This window comes from Salmo salar, chromosome 13 (assembly GCF_965601325.2).
Source record: "Salmo salar chromosome 13, fSalSal1, whole genome shotgun sequence".
NCBI classification, from domain to species: Eukaryota; Metazoa; Chordata; class Actinopteri; order Salmoniformes; family Salmonidae; genus Salmo; species Salmo salar.
The window spans coordinates 62714707-62737793 of NC_138303.1; the positions used below are offsets into that span (position 1 = coordinate 62714707).

General features: G+C 40.9%; 1 protein-coding gene across 16 annotated transcripts in view; it reads left to right on the forward strand.

The window, feature by feature from the left end:
- dlg2 (discs, large homolog 2 (Drosophila)) overlaps nt 1–23087 on the forward strand; it is a 405714-nt gene that overhangs the window by 5288 nt on the left and 377339 nt on the right. For all 16 annotated transcript variants that reach the window (XM_082960249.1, XM_082960254.1, XM_082960252.1 and 13 more), the window contains one exon: nt 585–716. In XM_082960249.1, the coding sequence (XP_082816375.1) occupies nt 585–716 (132 nt within the window). The remainder of the gene's footprint in view (nt 1–584; nt 717–23087) is intronic.

Sequence of the window (23087 nt, forward strand, 5' to 3'; positions counted from 1 at the left end):
TACTCCTGGAAACTAGACAGCAGAGGGCCACATCAAGTTAACAGGAATTATAAATCAATAGCAGTGAGTAAAGACCATTTTAGAGTCTGTTCTCATGAGTTTCTTTGAAACAAGTCATAGTTTAGTGTACTGTGGTCTCCCTTGGTGACAGGGTCTGACCCCAAGGATGATGTCTCTGTATGACTGAGTGGTATCTCACACCTGTGCCAAGCGGGGACACTATCCATGCTCCACATTTCTGTGCCGTTACAAAACTGCGCCTCATATTAGTAGTGAAAATGGTTGCTAATTATAAACCATACAAGTGACCTCGTCATCTTTTGCACATGCAGTTGTCATTACATGCTTAAGATTACATTTTTTTTTTGAATCGTTTTCACATATGGGGACAAAAATGTGGGCAGAAGCTCAAGCTACTGTAAACCTTATTCAAACAAACAAATTGGCTTTGTAAATTAGTCCTGCCAGTGCTTGTCTGATGTTTGCTATTTCATCACTTGACTGTATGTTTAACTATAAACTAAAATGATTTTTCCCCTTTTGAATAACATTCTAACTGGTCTCCAATCCGTACCCTCCTGCAGACACAGCTAGGGCCCTAGAACTTTTGGAAGACTACTGTGCTAAACTGAGGAAGCCAGAGGAACAACAGCTCAAAACTGCCATTCAGAGAGTGATGGGGGTCTTCAAAAGCAGCCTGTTCCAAGCACTGCTTGGTAAGTCAGCTGGATATTGGAATCCATCCATTCTTTTAATTGACTCCAGTATGTCAAATGCTTCACCTGTCATTATAAATCAGAGGCATGCCCCTCTTCAACTGTCTAGCCATGTTCACCCTTATTCTATTTCATACATACAGTATGGATTTTGATAGACACAGTGAATGTCTTGTCTGCAAAAATGCATGCAAGTAATACCTCTTTTATAATCAAGTCAGTACTTTTGGGGATTCACAATACAACACTAGAGATTTGTCTTGTCACATTTGCTCAACCTGCATTTTTGCTATGCCTGAGCAGTGGGCACATTCTGCAGGTGTTTTTTCTGAAATGTAGTTATTTTGAACTCTGCTCATACTGCAGTAGATGCTTCTCAGTGCCTGTGGTATTTTTAAGGTGCTCCTTGTACTCTTCCCCTGTGATGCTTTTTTGTAAGGATTCAAACAAAGCATATTGATGTGGGATTTTTGCATCTTTGATCATTCACCGGATACCTTTCAATGATTTGAACGGCATACAAGTATCTCCTCAATGCAATATTGGAGATGGGTATAATGCATGATTCTTATTCATCATTCAAAGGTTCATGACATGGTCATTTTCCAAGTGATAAAACCTACAATCTGACCTCTCAGGTTGAGTTTGAAAATGTATTGTAAAACGTATTGCTCGGGCCACGCATTATTGTTCCCAAAGCCTTCTCTGCAGTTAGCAGTGGCAAAGACTAGATGAAATGAATGCTAGCACGCTACAATCTCTGTATTATTATCTGTGACATGAAATTCCGAGAAATGTAAGTGCACCTTAACGTAGTAACATGAGAGGAGTTCATCATGCATAGTTCCCTGTGAGTTGGCATTCAAAGGCTGGGCATGCCTTTTACACACCAATCAGACCTTGTTGTACTTGACCACCTGGAATCTCTATCCTCCAAATCAGGTTAATGCTGTTTTAGCTTATCTGAGAATGGGCTTTCACTCTTTCTGGCACAAGCCCCCACTGGTTATCAAAAAGGGAAACAATGACGCAACAATGATAAGGAGAGCGGAAATATCAAAACATTTAACATGCATTTAAATAGATTGATCTTTAAACCTAAGTAGAAATGTTATTTAAATATCGAACATGAATATTTCACTCTCAATGCCTTTTGGCCATGTTCCCTTTTGAAGCTTGAAACTTGAGGATTAGCAGTCACTGGTAAAACGAATAATAAACAGATTTGTTTCATGTAGATTTTACAAACCTGACAATGTTTATTTATCCCCAGAGTCATTGTACTAATATGAGCTGTTGCAGTAAACGTTTATGGTAATGTGATACTTTTATTTGGAGACCGTACTGGGATTTTGACAACTGTAGTTATGGTTTTAGGAGGAAGAGTAAGTGCTGATTGGGGTTTAGAGTAAGGTGCCACACTTTCTGCTGCTCCCTGTTTTATTATTTTCCCCTCATAGTCGGCCTTACAATACTGTCTGCAGGCGTGGGTTCGAATCTCACTTCCACCCATATGTAGCCTAAAGACGATTGATAAGAATGATCCATAGACACTGCAACTTCATTTGTAGGTTAATATCAGACTGTTACACAACTTATTAGGGAAACTAGTAAAAAAAAGGAGCACCTCAAATCACTCCAAACCGAACAACCCTCGCTCTTCCTTCATTTCCATGAACCAGAATAAGATATCAAAATAAAAATCACATTGTCTAATAAAAGTTTGTTTCGAAAGACAATGCAGAAGTTTTTGACTTTCGTTGTGATCAGTAGAACATGTAACTAAGGGGAGTTAGATTGGTGTACAGTCGTGGCCAAAAGTTTTGAGAATGACACGAATATTAATTATCACAAAGTCTGCTGCCTCAGTTTGTATGATGCAATTTGCATATACTCCAGAATGTTATGAAGAGTGATCAGATGAATTGCAATTAATTGCAATGTCCCTCTTTGCCATGCAAATGAACTGAATCCCCCAAAAACATTTCCACTGCATTTCAGCCCTGCCACAAAAGGACCAGCTGACATGTCAGTGATTCTCTCGTTAACACAGGTGTGAGTGTTGACGAGGACAAGGCTGGAGATCACTCTGTCATGCTGATTGAGTTCGAATAACAGACTGGAAGCTTCAAAAGGAGGGTGGTGCTTGGAATCATTGTTCTTACTCTGTCAACCACGGTTACTTGCAAGGAAACACGTGCCGTCATCATTGCTTTGCACAAAAAGGGCTTCACATGCAAGGATATTGCTGCCAGTATGATTACACCTAAATCAACCATTTATTGGACCATCAAGAACTTCATGGAGAGCGGTTAAATTGTTGTGAAGAAGGCTTCAGGGTTCCCAAGAAAGTCCAGCAAGCGCCAGGACCGTCTCCTAAAGTTGATTCAGCTGCGGGATTGAGGCACCACCAGTACAGAGCTTGCTCAGGAATGGCAGCAGGCAGGTGTGAGTGCATCTGCACACACAGTGACGCAAAGACTTTTGGAGGATGGCCTGGTGTCAAGAAGGGCAGCAAAGAAGCCACTTCTCTCCAGGAAAAACATCAGGGACAGACTGATATTCTGCAAAAGGTACAGGGATTGGACTGGGGTAAAGTCATTTTCTCTGATGAGCCCCCTTTCCGATTGTTTGGGGAATCCGGAAAAAAGCTTGTCCTGAGAAGACAAGGTGAGCGCTACCATCACTCCTGTGTCATGCCAACAGTAAAGCATCCTGAGACCATTCATGTGTGGGGTTGCTTCTCAGCCAAGGGAGTGGACTCACTCACAGTTTTGCCTAAGAACACAGCCATAAATAAAGAATGGTACCAACACATCCTCCGAGAGCAACTTCTCCCAACCATCCAGGAACCGTTTGGTGAAGAACAATGCCTTTTCCAGCATGATGGAGCACCTTGCCATAAGGCAAAAGTGATAACTAAGTGGATCGGGGAACAAAACATTGATATTTTGGGTCCATGGCCAGGAAACTCCCCAGACCTTAATCCCATTGAGAACTTGTGGTCAATCCTCAAGAGGCGGGTGGACAAACAATAACCCACTAATTCTGACAAACTCCAAGCATTGATTATGCAAGAATGGGCTGCCATCAGTCAGGATGTGGCCCAGAAGTAAATTGACACCATGCCAGGGCGGATTGCGGAGGTCTTGAAAAAGAAGGGTCAACACTGCAAATATTGACTCTTTGCATCAACTTCATGTAATTGTCAATAAGCCTTTAACACTTATGAAATGCTTGTAATTATACTTCAGTATTCCATAGTAACATCTGACAAAAATATGTAAAGACACTGAAGCAGCAAACATTGTGGAAATTAATATTTGTGTCATTCTCAACTTTTGGCCACAACTGTATTCATATCCCTTTAATAAGATGACAATGGCTCCTGTGGTTGTCAGATCAAGATAAGTCCCACAAAAACTCTAACTCCATTGTGAAATGCTTTATCTCAAGGCCTTTCATTTCGAGCGTTGGTAATAGGTATTCATGCAGGTAGCCTAGCGGTTAAGAGCGTTGGACCACTAACCGAAAGGTTGCTGGTTCGAATCCCCAAGCTGACGAGGTGAACGTTCTGTCGATGTGCCCTTGAGCAACCCTAATTGCCCAAGTAAGTCGCTCTGGATTGGAGCATCTGCTAAATTACCAAAATTGTAAAACATTTTGTATTTTATTAGGATCCCCATTCCCAGCTTCCAAGGCAGCTGCAACTCTTCCTGGGGTCTAGGAAGTTGATGATATAACTTTGACAGATTATGATGAGGAGTCCTTTGCTAATAGGGTTTGTCACCCTGTTCTTTTGGCCCTGTTCTAATACCATTTCTATGATGGTCATTAACTACATTAACGTATCTGCCATTGTCAAAAACATTTAACATTTGTCTACCACAGCCCCGGTCTAGTAGTTTGAAATGTAATTAACAAGGCCTATTTGCTTAACTGCCTCCATATTTATACAACGCTTTTAAAGGTTGGCCAACTGTCAAGCGGGAGTATATTGTTATGATTTTGTGGCCTTTTGGAATATGAAATCTAAAGGGGATTGGACGCCCTCATAATGAAATGTGCTGGGGGAAGTTGTAATACTCTTAATGCATGGTGAAGCTTCCACATTGCCAAGCTTGGCTAGGAGCCTTTAAACAAAATATTGGGGGATTATATTTAATCTTTTACAACGTGCTCTTCGAGTGCTGCGTAATGCCCCGCAACAGATGTTAGGCTATATAGGAGCACACCCATATCTTGCGCTGATCCGCTTCCATGCGTCAAGATTCTTGTGCAATGCTGATTCATGGGTAATTATTGGAATACAATGAACTATATGTGGGCACTCTAACTATAGTGTTTCTCATGTGCTGAACTACAGACGAACAACACAACGAACAAGCCCCCCCCCCCCCCCCCCCCCCCCTCCCATTACCAGGAAATCGTTGGCTGGAGTGGTTTAAAGCTCGCCGCCATTGGAGCGGTGGAATCAAATAAAAATCGAATTTTATTTGTCACGTGCCGAATACAACTGGTGTGGACCTCAGTGAAATGCTTACTTACAAGTCCTTAACCAACAATGCAGTTTTAAGAAAATAACAACAACAAAAAAAGAACTGAAGTACGAGATAAGAATAACACAGCAAGGAGTGGAAACTCGTTCTCTGGAGTAATGAATCACACTTCACCTTCTGGTAGTCCGATGGATAAATGTGGGTTTGGCTTCCTGCCCCAATGCATAGTGCAAACTGTAAAGTTTGGTGGAGGAGGAGGTCTGGGGCTGTTTTTCATGGTTCGGGCTAATGTTACAGCATACAATGACATTCTAGACAATTCTGTGCTTCCAAACTTTGTCGCAACAGTTTGGGGAAGGCCCTTTACTGTTTCAGCTTGACAATGCCCCCATGCACAAAGTGAGTTCTATACAGAAATGGTTTGTTGAGATCGGTGTGGAAGAACTTGACTGGCCTGCACAGAGCCATGACCTCAACTCCATCGAACATCTTTGGGATGAATTGGAACCTCGACTCCGAACCAGGCCTAATCGCCCAACATCAGTGCCCGACCTCACTAATGCTCTTGTGGCTGAATGGATCAAGTCTCCACAGCAATGTTCCAACATCTAGTGGAAAGCCTTCCCAGAAGAGTGGAGGCTGTTATAGCAGCAAAGAATGGACCAACTCTGTATCAATGCCCATGGTTTTGGAATGAGATGTTCGATGATCAGGTGTCCATATACTTTTGGTTATGTAGTGTATGTTTGGGGGATTAGATCTATTGCTTTCTGTAAATTTTCGATCAATCACCATTTCTCTGCCAACTCTGCTATGGAACTAATGCCTCCTGAAATAGATGTAATCATCTTATGAAGCATTAGCCTAGGTGCTGTCTAATCTGGTCAGGGCATGTGCAACCTGCTGAAACCCATCACAGCAGAGTGAAACTGCGGATGGTTTAACCTGTTCACCATTTTCTCTCAGGACCAGGCAAGGGAGTAAGGCTAGAGGCCTCTCACTCAGCTACGCATCTACAGGGAGGGAGAGCAAGGAAAGATTCACTTGTCCGCTTCCCTGTGGTTCCCTAAACCAAGGGTAGTCTACACATGCCAGTCTTGGAAGGCCATGTTCCTGCTGATTTTTAAATTTGTCCCTGATGCTCAATGACTTCCCAGAGTTCACATTTTGGTGGTTTTACACATCTAATCAGTTGTTGTTTAAAAAGGGCAAGACTGGTGTGAATAAGGTCTATTGCATTGTTGTGAATGTGAAACACTCCATAGCAATCATGTTTTAAATTCAGTAGCTTCACTTCACCTAGCATGATTGTTCCATTTGATGTGCCCTTTGCCCCCTTTAGATCCATCTACCACAAGGCTTGTCTGACTTTTAAAGACCATCTTGCCTGCACATGTATTATCTAAGTTAGTCTTATCACATCTATTCATCTGAATCGGTGGGATACACAGACTAGCTCCCGTGGCCTTATCGCAAAAGCACACCACAGTCTGCCAATTCGCTCCATAGAGGTTTTTAATGGGCTCTATTTGTTATTCAGATGAAAAAAGGCTCTACGCCAGCCTCCCTTAATAGGGAAGGCATCTCACTGCTCTCCTGTCTCATGGAGATCCTCTTTCTGGTAGCACCCCGGCCCCCTACCCCAAAGCTGAACTTGAATTGAATCTCTTCTCTCACAGGAGGACTGTCCTGACTGGTAGGAGGGGGAAAAAAATGACACATCTCCCTCAGAATCACAGAGACACCGGGGTCTTGATTGGAAGTGTGGGTGGGTGCGTGGTTGCGCGTTTATCACCAGGGTCTTGATGGGAAGAGGAGCAATGCTACACGTAAGCTAGGCAAACATGCTAATGATTTGTAATGATCATTATTATAGACTACAAACTTGATGGATAATAAAAGGGATGAAATAAAATAGGAAGGGAGACTGCCATCTTGTGGCATGTTAGACTTGCAGCATTTCATTTCCCACTACCTTATCTTGACCGTGGAGCACTGTTTATTTATGGTTTGACAGAAAACATGACATTTTGCAATGTCCTCTCCTTTTCAGTAGTCTGCATGACATGCAATGAAATCTATAACCTGTTAAATAGGATACCAAGAGCATTACAGCTCGGTGTTGGTGCTTGTAACCCCCATGATGGTGGTAACTATCCGGTAGTTTCCTCCATTTCCCTATGGATGGGGTATACCATTTTATTCTAGTAGTCTGTATGTTATTTGACCATTGTGCAACCATGCCTTCACAATAATGTAGGAGCCATTTTTGGTCGACATTTTTATCTGTTAAAGTATGGCAAACAGAAGATTACAATTGTTACTCGGGGCAGCAGCTAAATCGGTAGTGCCAGAGGATCTGTGGAAACTAACAATAGAAAAACAGTGGAATATGGAAAGGTAGCAAATGTCAGTTGCCTTATGAATCCATACCCTTTGGTAAACCATGAACAACATGTACTGAAACAATATGTGAATAACGTTTGTTGGATTTATGAATGCAGATGATAGATATATAATATATGTACACTGAGTGTACAAAACATTAGGAACACCTTTTTATGCCCTCGGAACAGCCTCAATTCATTGGGGCATGGACTCTACAAGTTGTCAAAAGCGTTCCACAGGGATGCTGGCCCATGTTGACTCCAAAGCTTCCCACAGTTTTTGTCAAGTTTGCTGGATGTCCTTTGGGTGGTGAACCATTCTAGATATACACAGGAAACTGTTGAGCATGAAAAACCTTGCAGCATTGTATATATTTTGTACATATTGTTATTATATACAATGTTGCTGATAATGCTGCCACAGGTCCAATAGAGGGCACCATAAGGATTAGATACACACTACAATCCTACTACCAAAGGGTCTTGTGCATTTTATTTATCTCTCTGTGGTCCTTGCCATGTAAGGATCTCTGGAGCCCACAGGTGGGAACAGCAGAATGGTAATTTTAAAGGTAATATCTGTGTTAGGCCGACATTGCTAAGATGGTACACTTCCTGAATGAGGGGAACAGCAACAGTGGAGCATCCGCTTCCAGATGGTCTGAACGTGCTGTAATTCCAGATGAGCCTCATCAAGTTCATTTATTGGCACATATCAGTCAACGCAAACTCAATACCATAAGCATTCAAATTGCGTATGCCTAAATCTAAATTAATATTTATCCCATTGATAAAAGGACCTATCAACAATGCACACACAAATAATTGTAGCCTAGGAGCTTATGCCTCATTAATTAGATTGCAGAAGTAAGGGATGAGTCACCTCTTGTACCGTTCTGATGTAATCTGCTATTGTTGGATACATTTTATTTTTTTTTATGGCCAAAAGGTCCCAACTATGGCTGTAGCCCAAAGGTCTGTTCGACTCAATGTGCAACTCAACTGTTCAGCAGAGACCACACAAGATTATGCTCTGCACCATTTCACAGCCTTAATGGCCCTACCACTCAAGAGTCTGGAGGATGCGTGAGTCATCCGTAGAAATGACTAATGGCGGTCTCTGACGTGATCGAATTTGTCTCTTTATGAAAAATGGTACACTTTATTTATTTTTTTTCGTGGTCATTAGCGCACACACTCTGAGTTGACCTTCTGGATTGAATTATACTGTAAAAGCACAGCCTATTGGCATAACTCTTTATTAAACAAAAAATTGCAGTCACACAGAAGAATCCCTATACAGTGCATTCGTAAAGTATTCAGACCCCTTGACGTTATTTCTACATTTTGTTACGTTACCGTCTTATTCTAAAATTTATTTAATAAAAAAAAAAAAAATTGCTCATCAATGTACACACAATACCCCATAATGACAAAGCAAAAACAGTTTTTATTTTAGCAGATTTATAAAAAATTTAAAAACTGAAATATCACATTTTACATAAGTATTCAGACCCTTTACTCAGTATTTTGGCAGCGATTACAACCTAGAGTATTCTTGGATATGACACTACAAGCTTGGCACACCTGTATTTGGGTAGTTTCTCCCATTCTTCTCTGTAGATCCTCTCAAGCTCTGTCGGGTTGGATGAGGAGTGTTGCTGCACAGCTATTTTCAGGTCTCTCCAGAGATGTTCAAGTCTGGACTCTGGCTGGGCCACTCAAGGACATTTAAGACTTGTCCCGAAGCTACTCCTGCATTGTCTTGGCTGTGTGCTTAGGGTCTTTGTCCTGTTGGAAGGTGAACATTTGCCCCAGTCTGAGGTCCTGAGTGCTCTGGAGCAGGTTTTCATCAAGGATCTCTTTTGTACTTTGCTCCTTCATCTTTCCCTCAAGCCTGACTAGTCTCCCAGGCCCTGCCACTGAAAAACATCCCCACAGCATGATGCTGCCACCACAATGCTTCACAGTAGGGATGGTGCCAGGTTTCATCCAGATGTGACGCTTGGCATTCAGGCCATATAGTTCAATCTTGGTTTCATCAGACCAGAGAATCTTGTTTCTCATGGTCTGAGAGTCTTTAGGTGCCTTTTGGTAAACTCCAAGCAGGCTGTCATGTGCTTTTTTTACCGAGGAGTAGCTTCCGGCTGTCCACTCTACCATGAAGGCCTGATTGGTGGAGTGCTGCAGAGATGGGAGAATCTTCCAGAAAGACAACTGTTTGGTTTCGTTTCTTATGTCCTTCCTTGTCAATCATTGGTTCATTGGTGAAATTAGCATTATGACTACAGTGAGGGGGAAAAAAGTATTTGATCCCCTGCTGATTTTGTACGTTTGCCCACTGACGAAGAAATGATCAGTCTATAATTTTAATGGTAGGTTTATTTGAACAGTGAGAGACAGAATAACAACAACAAAAAATCCAGAAAAACGCATGTCAAAAATGTTATAAATTGATTTGCATTTTAATGAGGGAAATAAGTATTTGACCCCCTCTCAATCAGAAAGATTTCTAGCTCCCAGGTGTCTTTTTATACAGGTAACGAGCTGAGATTAGGAGCACACTCCTATCTATCATGTTAATCAGTAGTCTAAAACCTTTTAAATGTAAGGAGGGAGGGGTATTTTAACCCCTCTCCTTCTATTGCTAAAACATAAGCATAATTCATTTTTTCTAATACATCAAACATTTTGGTACAACCCTTTTCATGACCCCTAGGTGTACCCAACTCAACCATCCCTGCAGAGGAACTCTGGAGCTCCTTCAGCGTGATCATCAGGTTCTTGGTCACCTCCCTGACCAAGGCCCTTCTCCCCCGATTTTTCAGTCTGGCCAGGCGGCCAGCTCTTGGAAGAGTTTTGGTGGTTCCAAACTTCTTCCAGTTAAGAATGATGGAGGCCACTGTGTTCTTGGGGACCTTCAATGCTGTAGACATTTTTTGGTGTCCTTCCCCAGATCTGTTCCCCGACACAATCATGTCTCGGAGCTCTACTGACATTTCCTTCGACCTCCATGTCTTGGTTTTTGCTCTGACATGCACTGTCAACAGTGTGACCTTATATAGACAGATGTGTGCCTTTCCAAATCATATCTAATCAAATGAATTTACCACAGGTGGACTCCAAGTTGTCGAAACATCTCAAGGATGTCTCATAGCATAGGGTCTGAATGCTTATGTAAATAAGGTATTTCTGTTTTTGATTTTTAATAGTCTTACAAAAAATTCTTTACTTGTTTTCGTTTTGTCATTATGGGGTATTGTGTGTAGATGAAAAATATTTATATAATGCATTTTTGAATAAGGCTGTAATGTAACAAAATGTGGAAAAAGTAAAAGGGTCAGAATACTTTCCGAATGCACTGTATGTTGAATATTACTTTTCTAAGGTCAGCGTAGGGAAATATGTATTTAAAGCAGATGGATGTGAGTCATAAATGGACATGGCTGTTTGTGCTATGGTTGGGGGTGGGCGTTGCATCTCTGAGTGCCCTCACCCACACCATGGTGGGCCAAAACTCAAAACAGTTTCTTCAGTGAGTTAGTGATCATGTTCAATATTAAGCCAGTACCTTCCCTCGATTTGCGTGGAAGCGCACTTCTCTACCATATGCAGCAATGTCCCAAAGCTGAGGGAGTGAAAATCATAGAGGTTAGCTACACTTTGAATGCTTCTATTTTTTTGCCATATTGCTTGATCTCGTGGATACCAAGCTTTAGGCACGGGGGGGGGGGGGGGGAGTAGTATGTATGTATGTAGTTGTATGTATGTATGTATGTATGTATGTATGTATGTATGTATGTATGTATGTATGTATGTATGTATGTATGTATGTATGTATGTATGTATGTATGTATGTAGATGTAGATGTATGTATGTATGTATGTATGTATGTATGTGTATGTATGTATGTATGTATGTATGTATGTATGTATGTATGTATGTATGTATGTATGTATGTATGTATGTATGTATGTATGTATGTATGTATGTATGTATGTATGTATGTATGTATGTATGTATGTATGTATGTATGTATGTATGTATGTATGTATGTATGTATGTATGTATGTATGTATGTATGTATGTATGTATGTATGTATGTATGTATGTATGTATGTATGTATGTATGTATGTATGTATGTATGTATGTATGTATGTATGTATGTATGTATGTATGTATGTATGTATGTATGTATGTATGTATGTATGTATATATGTAGTTGTATGTATGTATATATGTAGTTGTATGTATGTATATATGTAGTTGTATGTATGTATATATGTAGTTGTATGTATGTATATATGTAGTTGTATGTATGTATATATGTAGTTGTATGTATGTATATATGTAGTTGTATGTATGTATATATGTAGTTGTATGTATGTATGTATATAGTTGTATGTATGTATGTATATAGTTGTATGTATGTATGTATATAGTTGTATGTATGTATATAGTTGTATGTATGTATGTATATAGTTGTATGTATGTATGTATATAGTTGTATGTATGTATATAGTTGTATTTTTTTTATTTTTATGAAATTGCGCGAACTGCAAACGTGTTTGCGTGCTCTGGATTGCTGACTGTGGTGATCGGAGAGTCTAATTAGCCCCTATATCCTCTTGGCTACACTTTGAAACGGCAGTGCTATGTGAATACTTCCATACAGCCGTCACACAAGTAGGTAGTGGGGTCCTCGTTCAAATAAATGACAGGTCTCATTCATAACGTGTAGATGTTGCCTAACGTTGTTGTTGGGTTGGTAGTTAGAAGAAGACCTAGTGCTTCAGCTGGACTGCACCCTCGATTGCCTCCATTTTAACAATAGAGCAAGTGTTTTTTTGTTGTCCCCCCGTTTGATTTCATGGAAGTGACACTGAATGCGTGTGTCCCCAAGTTGATGGGTTTACGTATCTCCTCGTCAAAATGTTTAGCTCTGAAAGTGACCCTCAGTTTTGTCAGCAGCATGTGACAACAGAGGGACCCCAAGTTGCTAGAGGTGAGGGACTGGTTTGGCATTGGGGAGTTGAGTGAACCGCATTAGCTCTTCGGATTACTGATGTCAGATGAGAAAGTGCAGTCTTTGCTTGTTTACATGGAGATGGCAGGAGGGAGCCGTAAGGCTGATCGACACCGGGAAAGCCCGCGGGCTCGTGAGACCTTGTGTATTTTCCCAGAACGCTTCGCTTCACTACACACAATGGCCACCTGGATAGATGAGGCAGACCATATCATTTTGTTTCCTGCTTGTTTAGTGCGAAATTGTTATTTGAACACAACTGATACGTACAGTAATTAAGAAAAGTAATTAAATAATTATTCATGAGTGTGGAAAGTTGAAGCTTTATGGAAAGCAAGTGTCAAGGTTAATAAAATGTAAATATCTTTGCTGTGTTGCAGAAGTTCTGATTCTCACTTTCTCCCTTATACTCTGTGATCGCCACCACTTCTCATCTCACATATGCCATTGGAGTTACATTGCTCAGCTGGCATGTGTCTGTTCTTGCACGTGTGTGTGTGTGTGTGTGTGTGTGTGTGTGTGTGTGTGTGTGTGTGTGTGTGTGTGTGTGTGTGTGTGTGTGTGTGTGTGTGTGTGTGTGTGTGTGTGTGTGTGTGTGTGTGTGTGTGTGTGTGTGTGTGTGTATTGGTGAGAGTTTGTATTTTATCACTTGGCATAAACGAGGCAGTTCTGATGCATCTGTGTGCACCTGGCCATATGAGCAAATGTGTTATTTGACTATGCTCGTATGGCATCTGTCCTCTGCACAAGAGGCAGTGTGTGTAGACAGGCCCTGGCCTCTGTGTGACAGACTAAGCAGGTGAATCCAGGTGAAAGCTATGATCCCTTATTGATGTCACCTGTTAAATCCACTTCAGTCAGTGTAGATGAAGGGGAGGAGACAGGTTAAACTCTTTAGGGATAGGGGGCAGCATTGGGAAGTTTGGATAAAAAGCGTTCCCAGAGTAAACTGCCTGTTACTCAGGCCCAGAAGCTAGAATATGCATATAATTAGTAGATTTGGATAGAAAACACTCTAAAGTTTCCAAAACTATTAAAATAATGTCTGTGAGTATGACAGAACTGATATGGCAGGCGAAAACCTGAGAAAGATCAACCAGGAAGTGGGAATTCTGAGGTTTGTAGTTTAAGTGAATGCCTATCAAATATCCAGTGTCTGTGGGGTCAGATTGCACTTCCTAAGGCTTCCACTAGATGTCAACAGTCTTTAGAACATTGTTTCAGGCTTCTATTGTAAAAGTGAATAAGAGCTGTTGGAACCAGTGGTCTGGCTGAAAGCCTTTAGTTTAGTCACGCGCACGGCCGTGAGCACGAGCTCCGTTCCCTTTCATTTCTAAAGACAAAGGAATTGTCCGATTGGAATATTATTGAAGATTTATAATAAAAACATCCTAAAGATTGATTCTATACATCGTTTGACATGTTTCGACAAACTGTATTGGAACTTTTTTGACTTTTCGTCTGGACTTAGTGCCCGCGTCTTGTGCATTTGGAATAGTGAACTAAACGCGCGAACAAAAAGGAGGTATTTGGACATAAAGATTAACTTTATCGAACAAAACGAATATTTATTGTCTAACATGGAGACCTGGGAGTGCCATCAGATGAAGATCATCAAAGGTAAGTGATTAATTTTAATGCTGTTTCTGACTTTTGTGACACCTTTCCTTGGTTGGAAAATGGCTGTATGGTTTTTGTGGATAGGCGCTGACCTAACATAAGCGCATGGTGTGCTTTCACCGTAAAGCCTTTTTGAAATCGGACACAGCGGCTGGATTAACAAGAAGTGTATCTTGAATCGTATAACACTTGTATCTTATATCAATGTTTATGATGAGTATTTCTGTAATTTTGATGTGGCTCTCTGCATTTTCACCAGATGTTTGTTTGGGACAATGCATTTCTGAACATAACACGCCAATTTCAAATGATGTTTTTGGACATAAAGATTAACTTTATCGAACAAAACAAACATTTATTGTCTAACATGGAGTCCTGGGAGTGCCACCAGATGAAGATCATCGAAGGTTAGTGATTAATTTTAATGCTATTTCTGACTTTTGTGACACCTCTCCTTCTTTGGAAAATGGCTGTATGGTTTTTTGTGGCTAGGCGCTGACCTAACATAATCGCATGGTGTGCTTTCACCATAAAGCTTTTTTGAAATTGGACACTGTGGTTGGATTAACGAGAAGGTTATCTTTAAAATGGTGTATAATACTTGTATGTTTGAGGAATTTTAATTATGAGATTTCTGTTGTTTGAATTTGGTGCCCTGCAATTTCACTGGCTGTAGGCCAGGTGTTCCGCTAGCGGAACCCCCTTCCCAGAAAGGTTAAAGAAAGATTTTTAAGCCTTGAGACAATTGAGACATGGATTGTGTATGTGTTCTATTCAGAGGGTGAATGGGCAAGACAGAAGACGCTGCTGGATATTTCACGCTCAACAGTTTCCCGTGTGTATCAAGAATGGTCCACCACCCAAAGGACATCCAGCCAACTACCCACAAAGTCTCTCATCCATTCCATTTGTGTCTTTAAAGGTGCTACATGTAACATTTCAGGGGGATTTCGGGATCAAAAAGGGACTTATGTGGTGGGGGCGTGGCAATGGGCGCGGTCGGTGTGACTGGGTTTTAGAGAGAATTTTAGAGGATCCCATCTTGGTGGTGTAGAGAATTCTTTCAATTTTGTTTTAATATATTTTAGCCAATTTCCTGCAAATCTACACATTTCTCCATGCAGCTGAGAGAGTGTTTCAGTTTTTAAAGATAATTTCCTGCAATTATACATATTTTGCCATGGCTGTTATTTTTCTCAAACATAACACAATCAATAGTGCTAAATGTATTGTTTTAGGAATTTTAAATTTTCCATGTCTGTCCAACTTTTATTTTGGTTATTGTTAGTTCTCAAAGATTATATTATAAAAAGATATAGGTCCATTATCTTTTCTATACACTTTGTCTGGTTTTAGTCCTACATTTCCTGATTTATTTTTTTATTTTTTTTATTTTTTTTTAAAGAAATAACACTGTTAGAACTTAGGCATCCTGAAAGATGTTGAGGTGGCCTGCCCAAGGATTTCCATTGCAGAACAATCCCTGCATTTAAGTCATATATTCGATTTATTTTTATTATTATAATTTTTTTTTTCCTGCATGTTTTTTTTGGAAGGATACTGCTTAGAAATGCCTAACATGGTTTACCTTACAATAATCCCAAAAACCAGGATGTGTCGGTTTTCGTATTGCTAATGTTTTTGCTATTGCTGTCAACCTCACAAACGAGAACCAGTTGTAATTCAGGAAGTTGTACACACAACAACAGCCGGACCGTATAATTACTAAATGTTAATTAGCTGTACAAATGCTAATTAGCAGTGTCACACAGCGTTCTAAAAAGTATGTTTTACTCTTGTGGAGTAAACTTAAAAATTCCTAATGAGTTTAGTTAATCTGTCGTTTCCCATCAGAACCCAAAATATAATCTTGTTTTACTCCATTGTTTGTAATCATTGCAATTATAAACAACACTGTATAGCCTAAAATTTTTTTGTCAACAATCATTTTGATATCATGATAATCAATCTATGAATTTGAAAGTGGTTGTATTTCTCCTGCCCAACACTCAGCGTGACCACTTTGTTGAACTGCAGATTGCCGTTTTAACTCCTGTCCCTTGACACCCTTGTAATATAGCTTTTCTTTTTTTTAACACGGCACACACCAGAGTAGGCATGGATTGGAATCCAACCCTTCTGACTAGCAGCTCTCTTACCTTTTCCTGTCTGCTCTTTACTGTCCTATCTGTTCAATTGAATGCACAAAAATACTAGGAGTGGGAAATCTTACTTCTGTTTTTTGGCAGGTATGTTTTTGTTGTTCTGATGTCGATGTTGTTCTGATGTCGATGTTAAGAATATAGTTGTGCTTCTACTTCCACACACGTTTATGGCACATTTCCGATGACGCTGAATGACTGTATGCGGTGACGTCAAGGTTAAAGTCAGAGTTCACCCACTGTAGGTGCGTTAAATAGTCTCTAAGCTCCCATCAATTCAGTTTTACCCTTCAAGAGTAATGTTCCTCCCACTCTTCACTCCAGCTCTGCTTTATCCGGAACTTCCCTCGCTCTCTCCATTCATTAGTGTTTCTCCATCAGCGGTAGTTTCGTGGTTGTGTAGGTGAAGAGCCACTCTGAATGCTCTGGCTCAGCAGAGCATGAAATAAAGACGTTACTCAGGGTTATGCAAAGGACTGCCTGTATCTCTAACTCCCACCCACCCACCCATCCTACACACACACGAATACACTATAATCCAGATTAGAGGTTGACCGATTATGATTTTTCAATACCGATAACGATTATTGGAGGACCAAAAAAAGCCATCTACATTTGAGCCAATCAGTTGTGTTGTGACAAGGTAGGGTTGGTATACAGAAGATAGCCCTATTTGGTAAAAGACCAAGTCTACATTATGTCAAGAAATGCTCAAACTGCGTTTTTAAAAATACATTTTACATCTCATTGTCCTATCATGGGGAACAACATGTTTTAAATAAATTATACATTCATTTATTTATTTATTTATTTATGGTCCTATATTGATGGAACGGTCCACAACCCTAGACACCCACCTGAATGACCTAAATACTAAAGAGAAGTCCCTATCTGTTTTATGGGCCTGCTGTAAGCTGCCTGTATGCAGCCAAAATGCAGTCAGAGACCTTCTGAGCCTGCCTAGCAGGGTTGGTCCTGCAAGGCCAGAGCCCCCTGATGGGAGAGCGTAATATACAAGGAAGTTCTCGAAGCTACTGGTGAGAACCTTGACAACCTTGTACCTAGCCGGTGGGGAGACCCCACCCAGGCGGTGGCAGTGCTGTCAACACTGGCTGCAGTGGCCCATGGGGAGGGGATTACACTCGGATGTTCAGGGAGGGGGCATATTATTGTTGCACAAAATCGAAGGTCTGACTGCACAGAGATGCTTGGGAATATGGTCACAATGGGGGACCATGTGTTTCAGGGGAAGGGGTATATCTGATCTATCACCAAGGATGTGAAATCAAATCTCCCCATTTCTGCCCATTTTTTTGCTCGGTTTTGCAGGCCTTCTCATACAGCTGCAACTGTATATGCATTTGTAAATCAAGACCCTTTTGAGTTGGTCTCTGGAATGGTGCAACTGAGAATCTGAGTCTATGGTTGTTGTGGGGGGAAAGGGGTTGTGTGTTCCACAACTGTTGCGAGGGAGTTTTATTCAAAAAATTTTATTTAACCTTTTAATTTTACTAGGCAAGTCCGTTAAGAACAAAATATTTACAAAGACGGCCTAGGAACAGTGGGTTAACTGCCTTGTTCAGGGGCGGAACGACAGATGTTTACCTTGTCTGCTCAGGGATTCGATCTAGCAACCTTTTCGGTTACTGGCCCAACGCTCTAACCACTAGCCTACCTGCCACCCACAATATAGGATGAATAACAATAATTGTTTGCCAAAATAATAATTATTGGCCAGTCTGAGATATGGCTTTTTCTTTGCAACTCTGCCTAGAAGGCCAGCATCCCGGAGTCGCCTCTTCACTGTTGACGCTCATCGGATGTGGCAGGGCTTGAAAACTATTACAGACTACAAAGGGAAACCCAGTCGTGAGCTACCTAGTGACGTGAGACTACCAGACGAGCTAAATGCCTTTTATGCTTGCTTCGAGGCAAGCAACACTGAAGCATGCACGAGAGCACCAGCTGTTCTGGTTAACTGTGTGATAACGCTCTCGGTAGCAGATGTGAACAAAACCTTTAAACAGGTCAACATTCACAAAGCCGCTAGGCCAGACAGATTACCAGGACGTGTACTCAAAGCATGTGCGGACCAAGTGTCTTCACTGACATTTTCAACCTCTCCCTGACCGTGTCTGTAATACCTATATGTTTCAAGCAGACCACCAAAGTCCCTGTGCCCAAGGAAATGAAGGTAACCTGCCTAAATGATTACCGCTCCGTGGCACTCACGTCGGTAGCCATGAAGTGCTTTGAAAGGCTGATCATGGCTCACATCAACAGCATCCTCCCGGACACCCTAGACCCACTCCAATTCGCATACCGTCGCAACAGATCCACAGATGGCGCAATCTCAAACACCTATGTGAGAATGCTGTTCATTGACTACAGCTCAGCGTTCAACACTATAGTGCCCACGAAGCTCATCACTAAGCTAAGGACTCTGGGACTAAACACCTCCCTCTGCAACTGGATCCTGGACTTCCTGACGGGCTGCCCCCAGGTGGTAAGAGTAGGAAACAACACGTCTGCCACGCTGATCCTTAACCTGTTGGGTGTAGGGGCCAGTATTGACACGGCCGGATAAAAAACGTACCCGATTTAATCTGGTTACTACTCCTGCCCAGTAACTAGAATATGCATATAATTATTGGCTTTGGATAGAAAATACCCTAAAGTTTCTAAAACTGTTTGAATGGTGTCTGTGAGTATAACAGAACTCATATGGCAGGCAAAAACCTGAGAAGATTCCTTACAGGAAGTGCCCTCTCTGACAAGATCTTGTTCTTCTTGTCTCTGTTTATTGAAGACTGAGGATCTTAGCTGTAACGTGACACTTCCTACGGCTCCCATAGGCTCTCAGAGCCCGGGAAAAAGCTGAATGATATCGAGGCAGCCCCAGGCTGAAACACATTATCGCTTTTGGCAAGTGGCCGATCAGAGGACAATGGGCTTAGGCGCGTGCACGAGTCGACTCCATGCTTTATTTTCTTTCGTCTTTTTACCTAAACGCAGATTCCCGGTCGGAATATTATCGCTTTTTTACGAGAAAAATGGCATAAAAATTGATTTTAAACAGCGGTTGACATGCTTCGAAGTACGGTAATGGAATATTTAGAATTTTTTTGTCACGAAATGCGTTGTGCGCGTGACCCTTATTTACACTTCGGATAGTGTCTTGAACGCACGAACAAAACGCCGCTATTTGGATATAACAATGGATTATTTGGGACCAAACCAACATTTTGTTATTGAAGTAGAAGTCCTGGGAGTGCATTCTGACGAAGAACACCAAAGGTAATAACATTTTTCTTACAGTAAATCTGACTTTGGTGAGTGCTAAACTTGCTGGGTGTCTAAATAGTTACCCTGTGATGCCGGGCTATCTACTTAGCTTTTCGGTGAAAGCACATTTTGCAATATTCTATTTTAAAATCGGACATATCGAGTGCATAGAGGAGTTCTGTATCTATAATTCTTAAAATAATTGGTAGGCTTTTTGTGAACGTTTATCGTGAGTAATTTAGTAAATTTTTTGTAAATTCACCGGAAGTTTGCGGGGGGTATGCTAGTTCTGAACGTCACATGCTAATGTAAAAAGCTGGTTTTTGATATAAATATGAACTTGATTGAACAAAACATGCATGTATTGTATAACATAATGTCCTAGGTGTGTCATCTGATGAAGATCATCAAAGGTTAGTGCTGCATTTAGCTGTCTTCTGGGTTTTTGTGACTTATATGCTAGCTTGAAAAATGGGTGTCTGATTATTTCTGGCTGGGTACTCTGCTGACATAATCTAATGTTTTGCTTTCGTTGTAAAGCCTTTTTGAAATCGGACAGTGTTGTTAGATTAACCTGTTATCGTTAGGGGGCAGTATTTTCACGGCTGGATAAAAAACGTACCCGATTTAATCTGGTTACTACTCCTGCCCAGTAACTAGAATATGCATATAATTATTGGCTTTGGATAGAAAACACCCTAAAGTTTCTAAAACTGTTTGAATGGTGTCTGTGAGTATAACAGAACTCATATGGCAGGCAAAAACCTGAGAAGATTTCAAGCAGGAAGTGGCCTGTCTGAGAAGTAGTGTTTCATCTTGGCTCTTTTTATTGAAGACTCAGGATCTGTGCAATAACGTGACACTTCCTACGGCTTCCATAGGCTCTCAGAGCCCGGGAAAAAGCTGAACGATATCGAGGCAGGCTCTGGCTGAAACACTTTATCGCTTTTGGCAAGTGGCCACTCAGAGTACTATGGGCTTATGCGCGTGCCCGCGTCGACCGAATGCTTTCTTTTCCTTTGTCTGTTTACCTAAACGCAGATTCCCGGTCGGAATATTATCGCTTTTTTATGAGAAAAATGGCATAAAAATTGATTTTAAACAGCGTGCTTCGAAGTACGGTAATTGAATATTTAGAATTTTTTTGTCACGAATTGCGCCATGCTTGCCACCCTTATTTACCCTTTAGGATAGTGTCTTGAACGCACGAACAAAACGCCGCTATTTGGATATAACGATGGATTATTTTGGACCAAACCAACATTTGTTATTGAAGTAGAAGTCCTGGGAGTGCATTCTGACGAAGACAACAAAGGTAATAAAATTTTTCTTATAGTAAATCTGACTTTGATGAGTGCTAAACTTGCTGGGTGTCTAAATAGCTAGCCCTGTGATGCCGGGCTATCTACTGAGAATATTGCAAAATGTGCTTTCACCGAAAAGCTATTTTAAAATCGGACATATCGAGTGCATAGAGGAGTTCTGTATCTATAATTCTTAAAATAATTGTTATGCTTTTTGTGAACGTTTATCGTGAGTAATTTAGTAAATTCACAGGCAGTGTTCGGTGGGAATGCTAGTCACATGCTAATGTGAAAAGCTGGTTTTTGATATAAATATGAACTTGATTGATTTTGGCCTGCCATATGAGTTCTGTTATACTCACAGACACCATTCAAACAGTTGTAGAAACTTTAGGGTGTTTTCTATCCAAAGCCAATAATTATATGCATATTCTAGTTACTGGGCAGGAGTAGTAACCAGATTAAATCGGGTACGTTTTTTATCCGGCTGTGTCAATACTGCCCCCTAGCCCTAACAGGTTAACACTTTTGGTTCCTACATGATTCCATATGTGTTATATCATAGTTTGTCTTCACTATTTTTCTGCAATGTAGAAAATTGTAAAAATAAAGAAAAACCCTTGAATGAGTAGTTGTCAAGTTTTTACTGGCACTGTATATATTACTATTATTTATTGCATGTTTTAACTTGGAAATGTACGTGTTTTTGTTTGGTCAAAGTCCATGTTCATATTCACTCAATTATGAATTCTCTTCGTCTTTGAAACCAAAATGGATTCACGAATCTGCCTCCTAAGTAACATTGGCGTCTGTTTTGAGAGGGAGAAAGGGTGAAACGTGCTCTGTTGATGGGTGATTTTTACATTTTATTTGAAATAATGGGTGTGACAAACCACTGCTGTGGAGGAGGGCTGGTTGTGGGAAGTGGAGGAGGGCTGGTTGTGGGAAGTGGAGGAGGGCTGGTTGTGGGAAGTGGTGGAGGGCTGGTTGTGGGAAGTGGAGGCAGCCGGAATAATCACTGTCGTTCCCTGGAGAGAAGCTATTACAGGGATGAGCACTGCAAGCCAGAGCCCACTCCACCCACCCATTACGTAAGCGAAGAGACAGCAGGTTTGCAGTGTGTGTGTCAATCAGAATGAGCGTTTGTGTCCATTTAGATTCAAAAATCTTTCCAGAGCCACTGCATGGTTGCCATGGAAACACAGAGGCGTAAAGCTGCATGCAAACAGCTGCTGTCATATACCTGGAAGCAAAAAGACTGTACTGGCAAGAAGAGAGGGAATAAACAAAAGGGAAAGATGTGTCAACCTCTTTTGAATGAATTAAAACAGTGAGGATAGTGTTATGAACAGCACATAACTTTGGCTCATTATAATGTGTGATGATCAAAAGGTGCTTTTTCATTTAATGTTTTTCTTACAATGAGAGTTTATTCAAAGGGATAGCCGAATGAATAAAAACTGGTGGGAATCCCCCCCCCCCCCCCCCCCCGACAAAATGTTTATTTAAACTCATGAGCAGATTGGGCACAGATATGCTTGCAATAGGGATTAACATGGGTAACGTGGATCCCAGGACTGTCCCGGGAACACTTCACATTTCGTCAATGTTGCACTAATGCAATTCCACAAAATACGCAAAAAATAAAATAGCACATTATATAATCAGGCTGTCACATGGAAGCTTTTAGCCTAGCATATTTACTTCACACAAAGTCGCCATAAATTCACACACATAATTGACACTGCATTCGCGACCTGAATGCAGTTAGTAAACCCTACAGGAAACGGTGGGCTGTATTCATGGAAGCCAGGCTTACCCAAAACAATGTACCATGAAAAAAAATCTAAATAATAATTTAGCTTTTGTCTCTGTGTTCCATATTGTTCCTTCAATTTGCAAGAGGCTGAATGCATTTCATCCCCCTCTTCAAAGGGGGAGACACTCTAGACCCAAACTGTTAGACCTATATCCATCCTGCCCTGCCTTTCTAAAATCTTTGAAAGTCAAGTTAATAAACAGATCACCGAACATTTAAAATCCCACCGTACCTTCTCCACTATGCAATCTGGTTTCTGAGCTGGTCA